Below are 17721 nucleotides of genomic sequence, written 5' to 3' on the forward strand. Positions count from 1 at the left end.
GAGTTCTCAGACGTGGGTGTCGGCGCGCGACAGAGAAAGAGCAGCAGCCAGATCCAACATGACAAGAACTTAAGAAGGTTATAGTGCTGGGTGGCTAATCCCACACGGTCGGGACCAACTCCAGCCCCTGCCCCTCGTTGATCGCACACAGAGATCAAGAAAGAAAGAGACGATGGGCACGGATCGGAGCCGCTAGGGATGAAGGTGAAGTCGAAGAAGAAGAAGGTGACGGTGCGGCTGGTGCAGGAACATATCGACCGCATCAACGAGACCCTTCCCCGTGTTGAGCGAGGAGTTGCTCGTCAGGATCATGCCTTGCCCCGAGGAGCGGGAGAGGTACAACAGGGGTGGTAAAGAGCCCTCTAATTTAACCTAATAAATTTAAGGATCGGGCTCAATAAAGGTCGGACTATAATATTATATAATTTTGAACTAAAAATAGTTAGAGCTGAGTTGAACTATGAAGTAGGTACGAGGGCCATGATCCATTACCGTCCCTAGGTACAGGGCGATGATGGCTGAAACGGCGGCCATGGTGTACAAGTCGTGGGAGGACGTGAAGCGGGAGCAGGACTACGTCTGCGAGGAGCTCGCCATGCTCGGGTACGTCGAGCGCGAGGTCGAGGTCACTGACGACTGAGGACGACAAGGCCGGCGCGCGGCAGCTGATCGCTTAGAGTTTAAATGTGATGAGAAAACACGTTCTCTAGTGAGAAGTGAGTAGCTATCGTCAGTTTAGGTTTCTTTCGAAGTGTATTGGAAAATGTAGGATTGAATTAAGTATCACGACACTTGTGTTCATAAGATTTTTTGCTTGGTTTCTTTGCTAGTTCAGCGCTCGTATGCTCTGCTCATCTGGTTGGCTCTGTGTGTCCTATTCCACTACTGTATTATGATATTAACTTCTGTTTATTCTGTAATCGACTCCAAATTTCTCTCTCTTATTACCATGTCTATGCAATGCATATGTACTTCAATGTTTACCATATATTGATGGATTTAGGATATTTACCATGTATTGATAGAGTTAGTTTGTTTATCGTATATGGATGGATTTTGGACATTTCTTTCTTGCAGGTCTTACTTAGAATCAATTGTTCGGCTTCTAGAGGGTTGCCAAATTGCTATTGATCATGCTAAAGAGTCTCTGAACAAGGAGTAGGAGTCATTCTTGGTGGCTGTGCTGACGGAACTGATGATGCCTTACCGAAGCTGAAGATTTTGGCAAGTGAACAATCCGGTTGGTTAGTTTGCCTGGTGGTGTCTATTGTGCCCCAAACTCAGCCCCAGGTGTTTGTTAGTTCCTGCTCTGTACTTATCTCGTTGCTGGTTCTTGTTAACTGCTGCCTCCGTTTATTCTGGAGTATACATATTCTTGGTCATTTTAATCAGGCAGTTGAATTCACTCGTGTAGAAGTTGAGCACTGGTTTCCTGAAGATTAGATTGATTGCCGAAGATTGAAACAAAACCTATGTTCAATTTGATGGTGCGCTGGAGTTGGTGACATGGTGATGGAAGTTAACCAGAGCTGTTGAAGCCTTGAAGGAGGTTGGTAAGTCGGTGACATGATGGCACAAGCGTTTCATCCCGGGCCGGGGCTCTCCCCCAGCGGCCCAGGTGTCGAGCACCGTGTGGTATTTTTTTTCCCAGAACCGCCCGGCCCGCCCGATCTAACGGCACCCCACGGCTCAGCACCTCCGCGGGGCCCGCCATCGCGTCCAACGCCCAAGCCGGCCCCAAGCCCCCAAATCCAACTGCTCCCCTTCCCGGGCCGCTCAGCTGAGCTGACGGCCTCGCCGGTCTCCTCTCCAGTCTCCCCTGCCTCCGGCGGATCGCGCGTCGTCTCGCCTCGCTGCGACCAAGCTCCCCACGACGACCAGGGGTTCTCCTCTCCGGTGGTGGTAAGCGCAGCACCCAACCTCCATCCCTCCCTGAGCCTCTGAATAGACCCGGACCCTACATACGGTCCTCGAATCGCGTTCTCCGTTTGTGCCGAAGGCTTAAGATAGCGGCGCTCCAATTTGGTCGCCGGGCCGTCGCGCGGGGCGCCTGTTCGGGAATGGCTCCACTCTAGCTAGTTTCTCTTCCTCCCGTTTGCAGTGTCGAGCCGCCGCGCGTTCCCGCGTTCAGCTTAGGCGGATGATCCCCCGAGCAGCGTAGCCCTGAACCGGAATATTACTTTGATTGCTCATCAGCGCGGGACATGGAGATGGTTGTTCTGGCCATCCATTCTCCGTTCCTGTTTCTGACTGAGTGACTGGATGGTGCACAAGCATCTGTTCACTCTGGGCCTCTGGCCTATCTGCAAATTGTTTCAGTCTGCTACTCTGCTTTGTCAATGGGTTGCTCATTGCCCATTTTTTCTTTCACTATAGACAAGGACAGTTGCCTTATTTCTAATCTGCAGACTTTCCTTTTTCAGGACACTTTGGGACCAATTGAAGTAAACTACCCGGAATTTCATTGGGCAAACTTATGAGCACGGTGGAGGAAGATGGCTATAGTTCACGGTGCGACCTGTGCGATACAGAGGTCATACACAGCATGACGGAACTCCTGCTTCAGGGATTGGCCACTGCTTCGGTGGACAGCACCACCGGCGATATATTCAAGAGTGCATCTTCTGTAGCTGTTGCTGTGAAGGCCGAGCTAGAAAATTACATGCTTGTGAGAACCGAAGCGCTTGTTCGTGAATCGGTGGGTGGAGATGAGGATCATTCGGAACAATTAATGAAAGCATCAACAAGGCCGACTGAGTTCCTGTCAGACTTGATTGATGACTTTGTGGCTTCGAAAAAGAATGTGCTGAGCCATGTGTCGGGGTTTTTGTCTAGTGAAAGCCGCTTGAACAAAATTAAAGATTTTATGCAAAAGATGGAGACTGAGAATGTGTGGGCACTGGACGCAAGGAAGGCTACCGCAGAGACTATTCTTGTGAGCATAGATATGAAATGCATTTTCCATTGCCCGGAGAGATTCGTTGAGCAAGATAAGCTAGCTGACCACAGAAGTCAGTGCAAATTTAGGGTAGTGGACTGCAAAAATGATGGATGTTCAGCTTCATTTTCTGCCATTCATATTAAGGACCATGACTCCATCTGTCCGTTTAAGGCCCTGCCATGTGACCAGCTGTGCGAGCAACATGTTATGCGTTGTGAGATGGACAGACATTGTGCAACAGTTTGCCCTATGAAGCTTATTAACTGTCCTTTTTACCACGTTGGATGCGAAACAGCCTTTCCACAGGGTAATCTTGATAATCATTGTTCTAAGCTACTTCAAACACATATGTTGTATGTTCTCCAAGCAACTACAAGACAGAATGCTACCGTTAATGATATGAATCAACGGTTACAACTCCTTGAGAAGGTTAGTGTGATCCGTATTTGACCTTCTGTAACTAGATTTAAACAATGCTCCTATAGAAGTTTCAATAAGTTGATGACTATTTAACTCAACGACCAGAAGGTGTAACTCACTGAGGAACCGGCGAAAGAATAAACATGGTTTATTAGATGGAAATTGTATGCATATGCGCTAGTAATGTGTGCTAGAATAACCTTAGCCAAGTTATCAATGTGCCAGAGTAGGGGATATCTTCTAGATCAATCTGTAATCATTGAATCATACCAGGGCTTGCAATTGATAGTATCATCAACTGATTTTCAGAAGAAAAGATGGTGATTATTTGTAAGGAAAAATATGTGGCTCCTGTTTTACAGTGTTCCAAACAAAAATACGCCTGAATTCTTCTGAATACTATTGCAGGCTCAGTCACTTAACGAAATGTCTGGGGCTTTAGATGTCAGGTCCCTCACTCTGATAATAAAGGAGCAAGAAGCAAAGATCAAGAAACTCGAGCACGATATCAAAACACAAGAGGCAAAGATGAAGAAGCTTGAGAATGAGTTTAGGTCAAGGAATGCATGATGATTGGTAACTGCCATAATTCTATATTTATTAGATAAATCAGGTTGGCATGCTTTAGGACCTGTAAATAATAATTAGCATTGCCACACAGTTTACGATCATGTTTTCTTTTGGTCATGTACAAACCATAGACTGTAGGGTTTAGAAATATCAGCTTCTCTTGGGTTATCTTTTTAAGTTGATGTAATTGACGTTTTGATCTTTTCTATCTGACAGTAAATACTTGGAATATTGTGGGGATTAGTTGTATATGAATCATATATCTCCTTGTTGATTTTATCCCAGATTAATGATATCCAGGTGTTTTGTCCTAATTTAAAAGCACAGAACAATGGCATGATCATCCATGCTGACCTTCTAGTTTATGCAGAGCAACACATATTTTTTGTTGTGTGTAATTTGTGAAAAAAGTGTGAGGTTCAGGACTTGTGACATATATAATGAATGCCTTTAAGTGACAATAATAATGTGATGAGACACATTTACCACGTGATACAAATGTTGTGAATCACTGGAGACACATCTTTTGCCTAGGGCACAAGTATATCGGGCACCAGTTGTATGTCAATGCAGGGTCTTCCACTCGAAAATATAAGGATGATATTGGTTTAAAAAATAGTTATTAAGCTACCTTTGCTGCATTCTGTGCTGGTATGTGTGATTCCTCACTTTACTACATCTTGCTGAAATATACTGTGTGCTTCTAGCACCGAAAGCTGCTCCTTGAGGAAGTTCTCTGACTTGTCTTGCCAATCCCTTGAATTAGCTAAGTGGTTTAGTTGAGAATTTTGCATTGCATGATGCAGCTCCCAGTCGATTTAGGCATTAACAGATTAGTTTTGATTAAAAAGTGCATGCGCATTGCATTTCAACAAAGTAACAGAAACAATTGTTTTCCTGTTCCTATTTGATCTGATAAGCATCCACCTTGTCAAGGTTAGAGATTCATCATAGCAGGAGTTTTCCTAATTTTTAGGAAATTATCCTTGACAAATGTCAAATTGTCACGTAGAATTAGTATAGTGTTTCTAGAACATTCCACAAACATTTAACTGCAAAATATAGCGCAAAGATTTCCTTCAGGTTATGTTGTTCACAGAAGAGTTATTCATATGTGTTAAAAGAAACTGACTGACAAGTTGCCAGGAACTAATTGATATCAATGAATGAGAGATTTCTGGTTCCTGTTTTCTTTTATGGGAATCTTACGTTATATAAAAGTGATCTATTAACTTGCACTAATTACTGCAGGAAATCAAGTTGCACCAGTCCCTCAAGATGTTTAGATTTTTCCTTTTCTTTTGAAGCTTGTATCAAACATCAACTTTGACCTATTTTGTTGGAAATGAAATGGTAAACTAGATCACTACTATAATTACTTGGCTGATGTACTGAACCATCATACTGATTTTCTACTTTGCAGGAATGCCTCCAACTCTCCATGGTCTGAAGCCTCTTTGTGTGGATGCAATTCCATATGTGGCTTTCCACACAGCTTTTCTTGGATGTCTCCACAACGTCATTGTTGGCTTGGCTGTTTCACAGCTTCCAGGATGTGATCACAATCACCATATAAAATCTTGCAAACTTGTTTGTACTGCGCTTGTATATGTGCATGGCAGTCTGTACATGATTTTCATATGCAGGTTTTCACGGCGAAGATGCCATCACAATCTCGTCACTGTCCTGGCTATTTGACTCGGATCGGAGGAAATAATCACAAGCAGCCTCCAAAATCTTGCAAACTTCTCTCCTGTACTGCACCAGAATACCAGATCATGTCAAAACAAACCATCAAATAGTGTTTTTGATTAGATCAATATTGGTTTCTTTATTTATTACACAATTTTATTGGTCATTATAACTAGAGGTAGTTGTGTGATGCATATCAACTTGGAGTCACTTTATCATATTTTTGTCACATTCCTAATTTGACAGTAGTAGTGACTGAAAGCCAAATTGGTCCAAGAAATTAGGATTCTGAAGTCTAAATTGCTGTCCTTCCTTTTTCTTATGTTATGGAGATTTGAAATGTCAGCAACATATTCTTTAGCTAGGAGACCATATCGAATATGTTGTTACATACCTCATCAGTTGCTCCAGATTTTATTCTGGATTGCAATATGCACCATTTCTTCATGTTTACCCCTGTTATGTGCAGAAAATAATGTAATATTATCGTAAATATGTTTCGACTGAATAGATTTAATGGAAGTCCAGTTTAACTAACCAATCTTTATATTCACTTGACATGTTGAACTGGAGGTTGTTCTTAGCGACCACCTGCTGTGGATCTGTAAGAAAGGTATTAGCCACGATTCTCCCCATTGAAAAGATATTTATATCTATACTAGAAAACCAAATAACCTGCAGTATTGTGTGGAAAAGAAATGGTTAAACTTTATGTTCTGTTCGCTAGCATTACTGTGAAACATTAACAGAAAAAGACATAAATATGAGCATGCGACTACATTAAATTAATAAGAGTATTAAATTTTACTTATAAATGCGAAACGTAACTGAAGAAAGACAAATGTAGAAGGGCGCTATTAAATATTAAATTATTCTAGAAGCACACAAGTTACTGAATCTCAGAGAAGTAGTAGTGTGCTGATGAATATCTTTTCAAATGCTTTAGATGTTCAGTTTCAACTATTTTTTCAAGAATATACTATCTCAGATGCCAAATACCTCAAAGTAAGAACCAAAAGGAACATCATGTGCCTGGTGCTTTGTCTCATAGATCTGAAATCAGATAAATACTCATTGTTTTGTTGATGGAAAAAACTCCCGGAAAAATTTCAGTGATATATCTGTTCTAAGTTATTGTTACCAAGTTTCTTTTATCCTTTGAGAAAGAAGCATGCTGCCATTCTGTCACTGCTGTGTCTGGAGGACACAACGGACTGTGGCATTGTGACTTGAAAGTTACTTCACGAACCTTGCCACCGTACTCTTCTGAGGCACACCACTTCCTCAGCTGCAGTAAAATCCAAACATTTATCTATTAAATTATGTTGGCCATTGCTGTCAGCAGTCAAATGAGTAGCAGCTCCAAGAAATTAATATTAACAATGTAAATAGTGCAACTGACAAATAGGCACCTTTAAGTCTGTATCTTTTCTTGTATCTCGGTATTGCTGGAAAAACATTGAATTGTCACCCAATATTGCACTGAAAAACTTCTCGGCTGTACCAGGGAAGAACTTCTGCAAGATAAGTCATATCAGAATATGAAATGGATTATACATCAGAAGAATTAGCAAAACGAAGTGGGATGCTCACACTGGTTACATCTGCAAGAACATGTTCATTGATGAAAGGTTGGAATGTTATAGCCTTTTCAATTCTTTTTTCTGGTGCCTTTGTGCTGTCTGTCTTAGTACCTAGTAAACTGTTACTTTCTTTTTGTAGAAGTACATGTGCTCTCACCTGCATGTGGGGACAACAAGCATAAATATCAGGCAATTTCCACAAGACGAAGTGGAAAGATATGAAATGATTAAGCTTGAACACTTTCTGGATACCTTTTTTTCAGCCTCCAAGGTTGCTTCATAACTTCGTAGTGCAATCTCTAGAGCTCTAAATGTACGGTTTCTACTCCAGAATGATGCGAATGTATACCTAACCCTTCCTGAAAAATTAGACGGATGCTCAACTGAAAATTTCTCTTGATAATTTTCCAGCATGGAAGCTGAAAAACAATGCACATGAGTTATTTCTTGGAGTTATTGTGAGATGCTACGTCTGCTACTGGTTTACTTGTACAGGAGTACTTCAGCTTGAAAACGGTACAGTCAAGATCTTTGGTTGAAATTTTCAGAAATCTTGTAGATTGAATCAATGAGGGCTAGTTTTCCAATTAGGTGTGTGCTTGCATCTAACTTGTTAAGATTGCGCCAGAAAATGATTTACCATTTTGACTGCATGAACGTGGTGTTCCATGTCCACCTGCACCAGCATTAAGAAAAATTGTAATTGATGGGTTGATAAGAGAATGCTGGCTTCTTTTTATCTGCAGGATACATTGATTTGTATGTCAGCTCTTTCAACCAAAAGAAGGCAGATGCTGAAGCCAGAAAAGAGCTATATGGTTTGCATACCTCGTCTATGTCTTGTAATGGAATAATCACCTAAAGAATTCAGATATTAGAGAAGGAACTCAATGAAAAATTGGTCTAAAATTTCTTCGCACTAATTTCATACTGTTACCTATTGGTTTCGGTACCTTATTTGTGCCATGTAGGTACTAACATTTATATAAGCTGGGATAACAACTAAATTTCTACAGATTTTCTGAGGCAGATGAGATGGTGCTATGATTTTCCTTACTCATCATTTACAACTGTCTAAGGATCAGTTTTGGATTCTAAGAAAGCTGAAAAAAGACTAATGCACATTTCATCTTCAATCAGTGTTTGTCTCCAGTATTCACCAATTATAAATCAAGCAGCAATATTAAGTTGAAAGGAGCCATTTTCGGAAGATTTGCTTACATTCAATTGTTTGGAGAATACGTTAGAGTGGAAGCACAGATGCCATTGGGAGATGTACATACGGCCATGGTGCAAGAAACACCTCTCCAGAGCACAGGAGTAACTTTGGTGAACAATCTGAAAGCATAAGAATAAATCGGATGTGTCAGAAATTATCAGTTCCGATGAGTATGGTGCATGTCTGCATATGTAATTATAATTTGTCGAGAGTAAGTACTTCATCATGGGGAAGTTTATATATGGTTTGCAGAGGGCCAATGCCTTCAATCATCGCTTGACGTTGCTTCTTCAGTGTCATCTTTCTCGGGGACTCAGCTCCAGTACATTCTTCAAATAAGCTGGAAAATATGATTAAACGGGGATGATGTTTTCATTGCATTCAGAAATACTGCTGCTGTTTTTACCAAACAAACAAGGTTACCTATCAGAATCTGGAAATGCTTTAGTTGAATGAAGACGCAAGTAGATCTGCAACCACATGTTTTTGGCATTGTAAATACATGCTGAGATTCACTGAAGATGGCGGCAAGTGCAACAAAGCACTCAACTGCAAAGCTTTCATAAAGTCATGTCTTACCTGACCAAATTTGCTGTCCAGTTCATACCAATTAGCCCCAGTTTCATCTTCACTGAGAACAGCTATAGTTACAGATCCAATAACTTTGCATTTGCATACTGTATCCCAATCATATAAAGTTATGGTTACCTATGCAGAAAGTAACGACACATGTCAAACATTTAATCATAGCAATTTTGGCATCAAATACTAAAAAAAAACACTCGTTTCAGATGTTCTCAACTTTGTTATTTTTATGAAAGCTAGAGGCTCTCAATTTTTTATTCAGAGTTTTCGGTGTGGCTATGGGATAGGAAACATTCCGAACCACATGAACTTAATCACAGTTTACCTATTTACTTTCGTTATTATACAATCTATACCATGTTAATCTTACTTGAGTCATTGGCAGGTCATGCTGATACTATATTACTATCCTGAGGCAAGAAATGTGACTTCAGAGAAGCGCTATGATGCTGCATCCGCGCAGCAATGCACGCCCTGTACTCCCAAATTCATTATGCTGCTCTCTGATGCTACTTTACATAACTTTTCTGCAGGTTGGTGTTCACTACTTAAATCTTGAATTCGAGCGGTCTTGTTTACGCTGTGCCGCATGGACCACTGACTTAATTCTGGGTGGGGTTGTGGTGGGATGAGCTGGGGGAAATATTTGTGTCACATGATTATGACGCAGCAAAGCGCCGCCTTTCGATTTTTTTTTTCATGTACTTCGAATCTAAATTCTCAAATTTCAGCAGCAAAAGGAAGCGATGTACGCTGTTCTTCGAAGGTTCTAAGCAAGCCTGCAGGGATTAAAAGGGCTGAAAATATAGTAGATTAGTAGTGCTAGCAGTACTGCAGTGGCAAAGCAATAGTTTTGTATCAGGGCAAAAGGCTGGCGTACATCCTGGACCATCTCTGATGGAGCATTTGTCTAGTGTATGGCGCCATACGGCTGTTGCTGTTCTCTCACGCTTGGGACAGACAGGCAGACAGGCGCTCTGGATGAAGAATGGCTGGGTTAACTCGTGTTGAGGCCTTGGGGGATTGAGGCATCCATCATTTTGTTGGGAGCCTGACACGTTCATGATTGGACTGAAAGTCTTGGTGGCTGCAGACTCGAACGACCACTGCTTGGAGTTGAGTTTGAGCGTGGCTGCAGGGTTGCCCGGTGAATGGAAGTGCAGTAATGGATGGATACGGTGGCTGTCACGTGCTCAGCTGTAGCATTGCTTCGAAATTTCAAATGCAGTGAGGAAGCTGTTACCTCTACCGGGAGCTGATCGACCAGGAAGTTGAACTCCTCTCCCCACAGAGGGTTCCTCGGGCTGGGCACCATGGAACTGCAGAAGGGCACCCTCACTTTGTTCAGAATCATTCACGAGCTCAGCTACGATGCAAAGATGGAGGGAGCCATATGCGGACCTGAAGCGCTTCTGCTCGCCGCAGGAGATGACGGCGAAGGGATCGGAGCTGCCGTCCAAGTTGGCGCCGATCAGGTACTTGGCAGAGAGCAGCTCCAGCTGAGATCGAGACCAAACATGAGCAAGCTTAATCGGCAAGTACGTCGATCAGAGACATAGAGTTGCCATTGGATATGATGGGTTTGCGGTTACCTTGATGACGTAGCCGCCGGCGCCCGGAGCGCAAGTGATTTCAGAGACCGCCCTGCCCCTTGCGCCGCTCCGGCCGCGGCCGGCGTCACGGTGGCAGGTCGCAGAAGAATGCGAGGAGGAGGCTGGCGACGAGTTACTGCCGCCGCCGCCGGCGGCCGTGGGCTTGGCGTGCTGGTCCGTCGTGAGGAGGAAGAGGACGAGCGCGGCGACGAGCAGCGCCGTGGCGGAGATGGCGACCTCGGCCTCCCACAACGACGGCAGGAGGAGGCCCAGCGCCCACGACAGGCACTGCCCCATCGCCACGGCACGGACGCGCGCGCGCGCGGCCGGGACGAGCCGAGGCTGCTGGTGGGTCGGGTCGCTGGCACACGACGCGCGCGCGCGACGAGGGAGCGCGCGGCGTTCTGGGGGAAAGGGCGGAGAGCGTAGGGAAGCCTGGCACGGCCAGTGCGCCGGGGCATTTAAAACGAGCCGGGGGCGCGCGGGGGGCTCGTCGGTGAGTGAGAGGGCTCGACGCACGCAAGGGCAAGGCCCGGCTGGCGGCGGGGAGCCGAAAGCCACAATGATTGATTAGCAGGTAGGTGCGGCTGGCCGAGCACGGCGGTGCTCCACCTCCACGGCGTGCACCGCTAAGGCCATTTTTTACTAGTGCACGACGGGGGAAAAGAAAAGGTAGCTGCTCCAATACACGTCGAAGCAAGTGTCTTCCATCTCCGGCTGGCTCTCCGTCCTCTAAATAAAAAGATAATTTTTTTTTGTAGAGGATGTTAGAGATAGACTGTTACAGATGTGATCTTGTTGTGTTGTTCTCTAAATAAAAAGATATTCTTTTTGTAGAGGATGTTAGAGATAGACTGTTACAGATGTGATCTTGTTCTGTTGTCTTAAAGCAACTAAAGCCACGCATCATGAGGCTAATTATGAGCCCTCTCGCGGCAAAACGTTAGTGCTGGCTGCCGCCGTGACACTAAACTAGGCACTTCCTTGCATTGTATCAACTTATTACCTGCTTATTGGCAGGTAACAGAAGAACGTAGCACTGCTGATTGAGACCGGCCTCAGATCCAATGATTAGCCAGGCTTACGATGACTAGAGCACTGGAGTACGTAGTAGGGTCGCACATCAACTCATCAAAGCTAGCTTGCCACTTTCGAATTGATAGTGTCGATGCAGTACTCTGATTAGTGATTAGCGAAGCTCGAGAAGGATGATACCACCTTGGTCTCGGACGTGGCCTGCTAGTTGTAAAGGGTGGCGCCGGCGGCGGCAGGTGGAGGGAGGGCGGGATAGGAAACGAAAAAAAGCGCCGTACGCTTTCGTAGAATCCAGTCGTTTTCCGGCTCCCGGCAATCATGAGATTCAGCACCGCACCAACCCTCATTCCTTTCCCATCACACTGTCTTCGTTCCTGAATCATTCTTGGGCGTTGCCAGGAGGGGCTCGCTCGTGTAACTCCCTCCATTATTCGTCACCACTCACCAGTCGCCCGCGACCGCCCCGAACCAAAAAAAACATCCCGGCTCGTGTGGACGCTGGCCAGTTGCCACTCCAGCAGCGAGCGACCACGCGGCCTGCGCCCGGGCCTGGTTCCCCTTGCAGTTGCAGGCATGGTTGCTTCTTAATCAGCGGCCGGCTAGCTGACCAAGTCTGGAAGGCTTAGATCAAATCAGCCTGACTGGCTGGCTATCCGACATCCGAGTGCGCTCGCGTCTCCAGGGGCAGCGCGCTGCGGCCTGTGGGAGTGGATCAGGTCAGGTGGCCGCGGACGCTACCGTCCGCGTAGGGGGCGGTGCGCCGGTGCGCGGCGCTGGTTTTTGCTGCTCGGCGGATTCGGATCATGGGATCGCCGATCGCGGGATGAGACTGCATCCGCACTGATCGCCTCGTACAAACCCCGCCCACGACTGCACGCGAGCTAGACGCCGCGATGCCGCCACGGAGACTGCTCACACCCACCGGCCACCAGGACTGCGTCTGCAAGCCCGCGCCACGACTGCACACGACCTAGACGCGGCGCCGTCGCGAACGGAGACTGTTCGCACCAGGACTGCGTCTGCCATCCTGATCTTCAGTTCAGATTCTATGTCTACACGATTTCCGGTCGCATCTGCCGTGGAAGATGTAACTTATTAATGATCACTTGGGGGAATTATTTAGTATACTCTACTTATAAAACATTTTATAACACTTATGTCTGGGAACACAAAGTGGTCGTGCCGGAGTGGTTATCGGGCATGACTAGAAATCATGTGGGCTTTGCCCGCGCAGGTTCGAATCCTGCCGACCACGCTTTTTTTTCATTTGTTTTTAATTTTTTAGGTTCAAAATAACATTTCTGAAAACTTCCTGCACTCAACCAGTATCTCTTTCGAGGTTTAAAATTTTTAGAAGAACGTCTTAAGTTTTTTTAGGTTCTAATAAACATATCACAAAACCCTCTTGCACATTTCAAAGAACTGGCCGCTTCCCGTCAACCGTACACACCTCGTCACCCTCTTCTTCTTTACCACCTTTCAGTTTCATCATCATCTCCAGCATTTAAATCGCTCAAACTTTAGCCAAGCACCAGTAACTGAACAAATTTAAGTACTCAATTCAAATTTCCCCGAACCGTATACACCCACACGCACTCCACCGCCAGGCGCCAAATCTACCCAAAATAAATGACTGAATATATCCCAGCCCGTCCAAAATAAATGCACTCCCATTTCACCCCGGCCGCTTGATATGATCCCGCCGAGCTCACGCGCAGTAAAACAAGCCATCAGAACCGGATTAATGCCTGAACACTTGATTAATGGGTGCGATCAGGGGTTAATCTCTGCCTCGCTCGGCGGGGGTAGGCCGGTAGGGTTGGCATTGGCATTGGCATTGGCACCGCGAGTACTAAAAGGGAGCGAGGACGTCACCTCTAGCAACAGCGCACAGTTCTCGACGCCCGGCGCGGCCAGAGACAAGAAAGCCGGTTCGTTATCGTCGTCTCCTCAGAAGGCGAGACGGGGGAAGGAGATCTCATCGGATAGGTTTGCAAGAGCAGCGCAATGGAGGCTTCTCTCTCGGCGCAGCGGCGTGAGGGCTCGCGGATGCGGATCCAGTCGTCAAGGTGCAGTGTTGTCGTTCATCACGAGTGCTCGCACCGAATGATCATCACGCGGTTCTTGTTTTTTTTTTTTTGCGTAGTTTTGTTTCTGATTATCAGTTATCACGGCTGCAAGATCGCAGTTCTAGCGATTCTAAGCGATTTTTACCAAGAATCTGTTCGTGAAATCGTCAGCTGATTTCGTGCAGGTGTGGTACCGTCGCGCGCTGGGCGGGCTACACCTGTGGAGGCAGCGCGCCGCCGTGGAAGCGCCGGCGCCGGCGCCGGCGCGAGAGCGCGCGCCGCTCTGGCGCTCGTCCCTGAAGGCGGTGGGGGCGGCGCTCGCGCGCGTGGCGTGCATCTGCAAGCCGGCGTGCTCCGGCGTCCACGCCGACGCCCTGGCGCCGACAACGACGAGGAGGAGGAGGGGGAGGAAGGAAGCAACTAAAGACATGCCGGCGGGGGAGTGGGAGAACTGGAGGTGCGTCTTGCTGGAGATGTCGCTGACGCTGGACGACGACATGCTGATGCGGCGGCTCGTGCTGGAGGAGGAGTACGCCACCCGCCGGCGCGTGGAGATGCAGGCGGCGGCCAAAAGGTCCGGCCGGTTTTGGTTCCCGCCGGGGCCCAGCCGGCTCAGCCAGATGTCCCTGGCAGACGACGACGACGACCTCTGTGGAGACGACGGAGCAGGAGAGAGCAGTTCTTGGACGTCGCCCCAGCGCAGTGAAGATCAGTAGTCTCTCTGATCTTGTTGTGCATGCTTTGGTTGATCTTGGCGCGCTGTTTGGTTCGATGCCAATGATCGCGCAGCGTGCAACGAACTATCCGTTAACCGTTATTCGAGCAAAGCCATCTGCCGTATCTAATTACTCTGAAGGGCGTTATGAACTATCCGTTACTAATATGACGTCGTTTGGTTTGATACCAAATATGGCTGAAGAATATTTGAGTAGCGGAGCTATTCATCATCAGATCTAGGACCGAGTTATTGGATGACCGTTCTTGTGGAGCTGTTTGTTTATCGGATTATTTTGAAGTATTTTATGAACTATCCGTTACTAGTGTGGCGTTGTTTGGTTTGATGCCAATTATTACCGAAGAATATTGAAGTAGTGGATATATTCGTCACTAGGATCTAATGCTTGGCATGGTTCAATATGGTGAAAGGCGATAGCTGACAGGAGTAATTGCCAAAATGCCATTAGAGTTTCATCCAAAAATCCAATTGTCAAATTGGTAACTCAAAATTGTAAAAAATACCACCAGAGAAGGAATTTTGCAATTTTTGACAAAATCAAAGGGAAATTTACAAATGCTTGTTTTGAGGCTCATTTTTGTTTCACAACATCCTTCTAATGGGACAATGCCTGCACTTTGAGTCAGTGTTTCCCTTTCACCTTCCCTATCCATAAATATGTTTGGAAATCTTTGTGCAGGAGACCTGTGCAGAGTACAATATTCATTAAGATGTAGATTATTATGTATTTTGTGATAAACTGTTTCTATGAGCAAGAGCTGTTCTGGTTTAATCTAATTACAATAGACTTTCCATTTATTGGTTTGAAGGTTTCTAGTTTGATGCCAGTTATTTATGAAATGATACCGTGTAGCAAACTTACTCGTTGCTAGGATGTAGTGCTGATGTATTAGTTACAAACCAAAACATACAATTTTCACATTGCAAGTAACACAAAAGGCACGATCGAAATTGAGTTCCAACATCCACAAACATACAAAGAAACTTGTGTGCTCGATTTTTACATGAGCAAATACACTGCTCACATTGCTGTGCAGTTAGCCATCCTCTTTGTACTGCTTCCCCGTGCACCAATCTTGCTGTCCGTCCTGGTCAGGAACCCAGGATCCGCATAGAACATTGGAAAGACGTCGGCGTCGAAGCCATTACCACCATCCTTAGGAATCAGAGAGCGAATCGCGTCGACGCCACGCTCCAGATCCTTGGGCTTGTACCCCGTCAGCTCCTCGAGCTCCCTGCCCCGAGTCACAGCCCGCCGGTACGATGGCTTCAGCGTCCGCATCGCCAGGAACAACGCCGCCGCCGCCACGGCCGACGGCCTGAGCTCCAGGCAGCCGTAGTGGAGCAGCGACACGTTCGCGAAGTCATGCGCCCTGAACTGGAGCTCGTCGTCCTCCTCCTCCTGGCCGTAGCCGCGGGTGAAGTGCTCCACGAACGTGTGCGCCGTGGGCCCGCCGAGACGGTAGCCGAGCGCTGCGAGCAGCGCGCGCTCCATGGCGACCACCTCCCGGCCCGCGGCGAACCTGCCGTACCGGGCGATTTCCCCGGCGTCCAGCTTGTGCACGGCGCCCTGGTCCTCGTACTTGGCCGCGGCGAAGACGGCGGCGGCGCCCAGGAGGTTGAGCCGGTGGGCGGTGGCGTCGGCGAGGGGCCGCGCCGAGAGGAACCGGTCGGCGTAGGAGACGGCGCGGTGGAGCGTGCCGGGGGTGAGGTCGTAGCGCTGGGTGAGCCCGCTCATCCAGCGGACGAGGTCGGAGCGCGCCTCCGGGCTCATCCGGCCGCCTTGCGTCGTTTCCAGGTAGTCCGGCGATGGCAGCGCCTTGGCGTCGTTCTCCTGGGCCCGGAGGATGGCCTCCTCGTTGTCGTCGTCGTAGGACGCGCACAGCTGCACGCGCGCCGGCGTGGAGTTCTTGCAGGCGCCGTCGTCGTTGCTTACCGGAGCGGCGGGAGCTGGGATCAGCCGGGGTGATACGGGCTCGTCGACGGCCGGTTGGGCGTGGCCGCTGTAGAGGTCCCATTCCCACGGCGCTGGAACCTCCATGGCAATGGCGGCGGCGCCATCAGCGTTAAATGGGTTGTCGTAGACCGGCGTGCGAGGGGAGTCGGCGGCAGGAAGCGCAGGGTAGTCGTCAAGGTTCGTTGGCCCCGTGTGCGTGTCGGCCCCGGTTGAAAACGGATAGAACACGGCCGGCGGAGGAAGACCACCCCAAGGATCGACGGCGAAGGGGTTGCCGTGCTCATGTGAGTGTACGGTGGCACCGCCGGAGAAAGGATCGTAACCGGTGAGCGGAGGATGAGCAATGTCGTCAAATCCGTAGCTGAAGGGATTGGTGGTGTGCAGCGCGTGTTCGGCGGCGCCGCCGGAGTAAGGATCGAGGCCGAAGCTGAAGGGATCGCCGCGCGGCACGTTCAAGGCGGCGCCGCCGTAGAAACTATCAAAGCCGAAGCTGAATGGATTGCCGTGCAGCGCGTGCACGGCGGCGGCGCCGGAGTAAGGATCGAAGCCGAAGCTGGAGGGATCGCCGCGCAGCGCGTGCACGGGGCCGCCGCCGCCGGAGAAAGGCCCGAAGCCGGCAGGCGAAGGAAGCGCGATGTCAAGGCCGAGGCTGAAGGGGTTGGTGTGCATCATGGCGCCGCCGCGGCCGCAGGTGGAGGGTTCGAAGCCGGGCGGCGGAGCGAGACGGGAGAGCGGGCGCGAGATGAATGCGTCCATTGCGTTCGGATGCCGGAGCATAATGCACGATAGCCTGGCGGCAGAGTGGTGGCGGTGGCGGGCGAATAGAGCGCGAGCCAATGGGTCATTGCGCTGCCCGCGCCCAACTATTTATGCACCGAGTTGGGCGAGTCCGAGTCGGTCTCAGGAGTCCGACTTGGAGGCTGCAACTGGAACCCGCGTCGGATTCGAACTGCCGCAATGCTGGCCAACCGACCTGAAGCTCCGTTTCTTCCGCTGTCCGATCCTTTTCCCCCGCTTCCGTTCCCGCACGGCGCGACGGATGAAACGCCGGCCGGCCGCCGCTGCTAGCAAGTTTTCGGAGCTTGCCGCGGCGTTGTGCAAGCGCGCGTCCGCAGCTGGCCGCGCGGCAAAACGCCGGCGATCGTCAGAGACCATGACCCTGGCTGTGGTTCAGACGAAATCAGCAGTGCGGCAGACTGATTTAGCAGATGGGTTCGCCAGCAGTACGCATTTCAGGAATCGGAGATGACAGCGTCTTCGGATAAGCTGCCACAAACAAACCATAAACGCAATGCGAAAGTTATGAAGTGCAAAACACCAAT

General features: G+C 48.1%; 3 protein-coding genes and 1 non-coding gene across 11 annotated transcripts; 2 read left to right on the top strand and 2 right to left on the bottom strand.

Moving 5' to 3' along the window:
• The first annotated feature begins 1743 nt into the window (after positions 1-1743).
• LOC117860950 (uncharacterized) lies at positions 1744-8129 on the top strand. 7 transcript variants are annotated; one of them, XR_004641614.2, is made up of 9 exons: positions 1744-1902; positions 2424-3370; positions 3770-3937; positions 5183-5284; positions 5355-6236; positions 7131-7254; positions 7346-7519; positions 7618-7722; positions 7953-8129. XR_004641614.2 is itself a non-coding variant. In XM_034744403.2 (3 exons), the coding sequence occupies exons 2-3, from the start codon at positions 2477-2479 to the stop codon at positions 3929-3931; spliced, it is 1056 nt and encodes a 351-aa protein (XP_034600294.1). In that variant the 5' UTR covers positions 1744-1902; positions 2424-2476; the 3' UTR covers positions 3932-4210. The 7 variants fall into 7 exon arrangements, 2 of the variants coding, with proteins under 2 accessions (XP_034600294.1, XP_034600303.1); XR_011898261.1 differs by having other exon boundaries at positions 3804-3937; XR_004641616.2 differs by having other exon boundaries at positions 1750-1902; positions 2409-3370.
• On the bottom strand, positions 5091-10911 carry LOC117860935 (BAG-associated GRAM protein 1). Of its 2 annotated transcripts, none has more exons than XM_034744382.2 (17): positions 10603-10911; positions 10412-10509; positions 10254-10329; positions 9005-9133; positions 8849-8895; positions 8645-8765; positions 8428-8544; positions 8035-8064; positions 7847-7946; positions 7459-7565; positions 7217-7363; positions 7036-7140; positions 6765-6911; positions 6623-6676; positions 6162-6225; positions 6018-6079; positions 5091-5684 (listed from the first exon to the last, which is right to left on the bottom strand). In XM_034744382.2, the coding sequence occupies exons 1-17, from the start codon at positions 10897-10899 to the stop codon at positions 5649-5651; spliced, it is 1737 nt and encodes a 578-aa protein (XP_034600273.1). In that variant the 5' UTR covers positions 10900-10911; the 3' UTR covers positions 5091-5648. The 2 variants fall into 2 exon arrangements, with proteins under 2 accessions (XP_034600273.1, XP_034600264.1); XM_034744373.2 differs by having other exon boundaries at positions 5091-5689.
• Positions 10912-12810: 1899 nt separating this feature from the next.
• Positions 12811-12892, top strand: TRNAS-AGA (transfer RNA serine (anticodon AGA)). Its single transcript has one exon. It is a non-coding gene; the product is annotated as a tRNA-Ser (tRNA).
• A 2571-nt stretch (positions 12893-15463) lies between these two features.
• Positions 15464-17155, bottom strand: LOC140221669 (putative cyclin-F2-1). Its single transcript, XM_072291402.1, has one exon. It carries the CDS (start codon positions 17153-17155, stop codon positions 15464-15466), a length of 1692 nt encoding a protein of 563 aa, XP_072147503.1.
• Positions 17156-17721: the final 566 nt, after the last annotated feature.

Source organism: Setaria viridis, chromosome 1 (genome assembly GCF_005286985.2).
Source record: "Setaria viridis chromosome 1, Setaria_viridis_v4.0, whole genome shotgun sequence".
Classification (NCBI taxonomy): Eukaryota; Viridiplantae; Streptophyta; class Magnoliopsida; order Poales; family Poaceae; genus Setaria; species Setaria viridis.

Bases quoted from the DNA above. Each gene is read 5' to 3' on its own strand.
- LOC117860950 (XM_034744403.2), top strand. From the start codon at position 2,477: ATGAGCACGGTGGAGGAAGATGGCTATAGTTCACGGTGCGACCTGTGC. The intron at 3,371-3,769 runs GTTAGTGTGATC...ATACTATTGCAG, and splicing joins GGTTACAACTCCTTGAGAAG to GCTCAGTCACTTAACGAAAT.
- LOC140221669 (XM_072291402.1), bottom strand. From the start codon at position 17,155: ATGGACGCATTCATCTCGCGCCCGCTCTCCCGTCTCGCTCCGCCGCCC.
- LOC117860935 (XM_034744373.2), bottom strand. From the start codon at position 10,899: ATGGGGCAGTGCCTGTCGTGGGCGCTGGGCCTCCTCCTGCCGTCGTTG. The intron at 10,330-10,411 runs GTCCGCATATGG...GCCCTTCTGCAG, and splicing joins GGCGAGCAGAAGCGCTTCAG to TTCCATGGTGCCCAGCCCGA. The intron at 7,947-8,034 runs GTATGCAAACCA...TGTATCCTGCAG, and splicing joins CATTACAAGACATAGACGAG to ATAAAAAGAAGCCAGCATTC.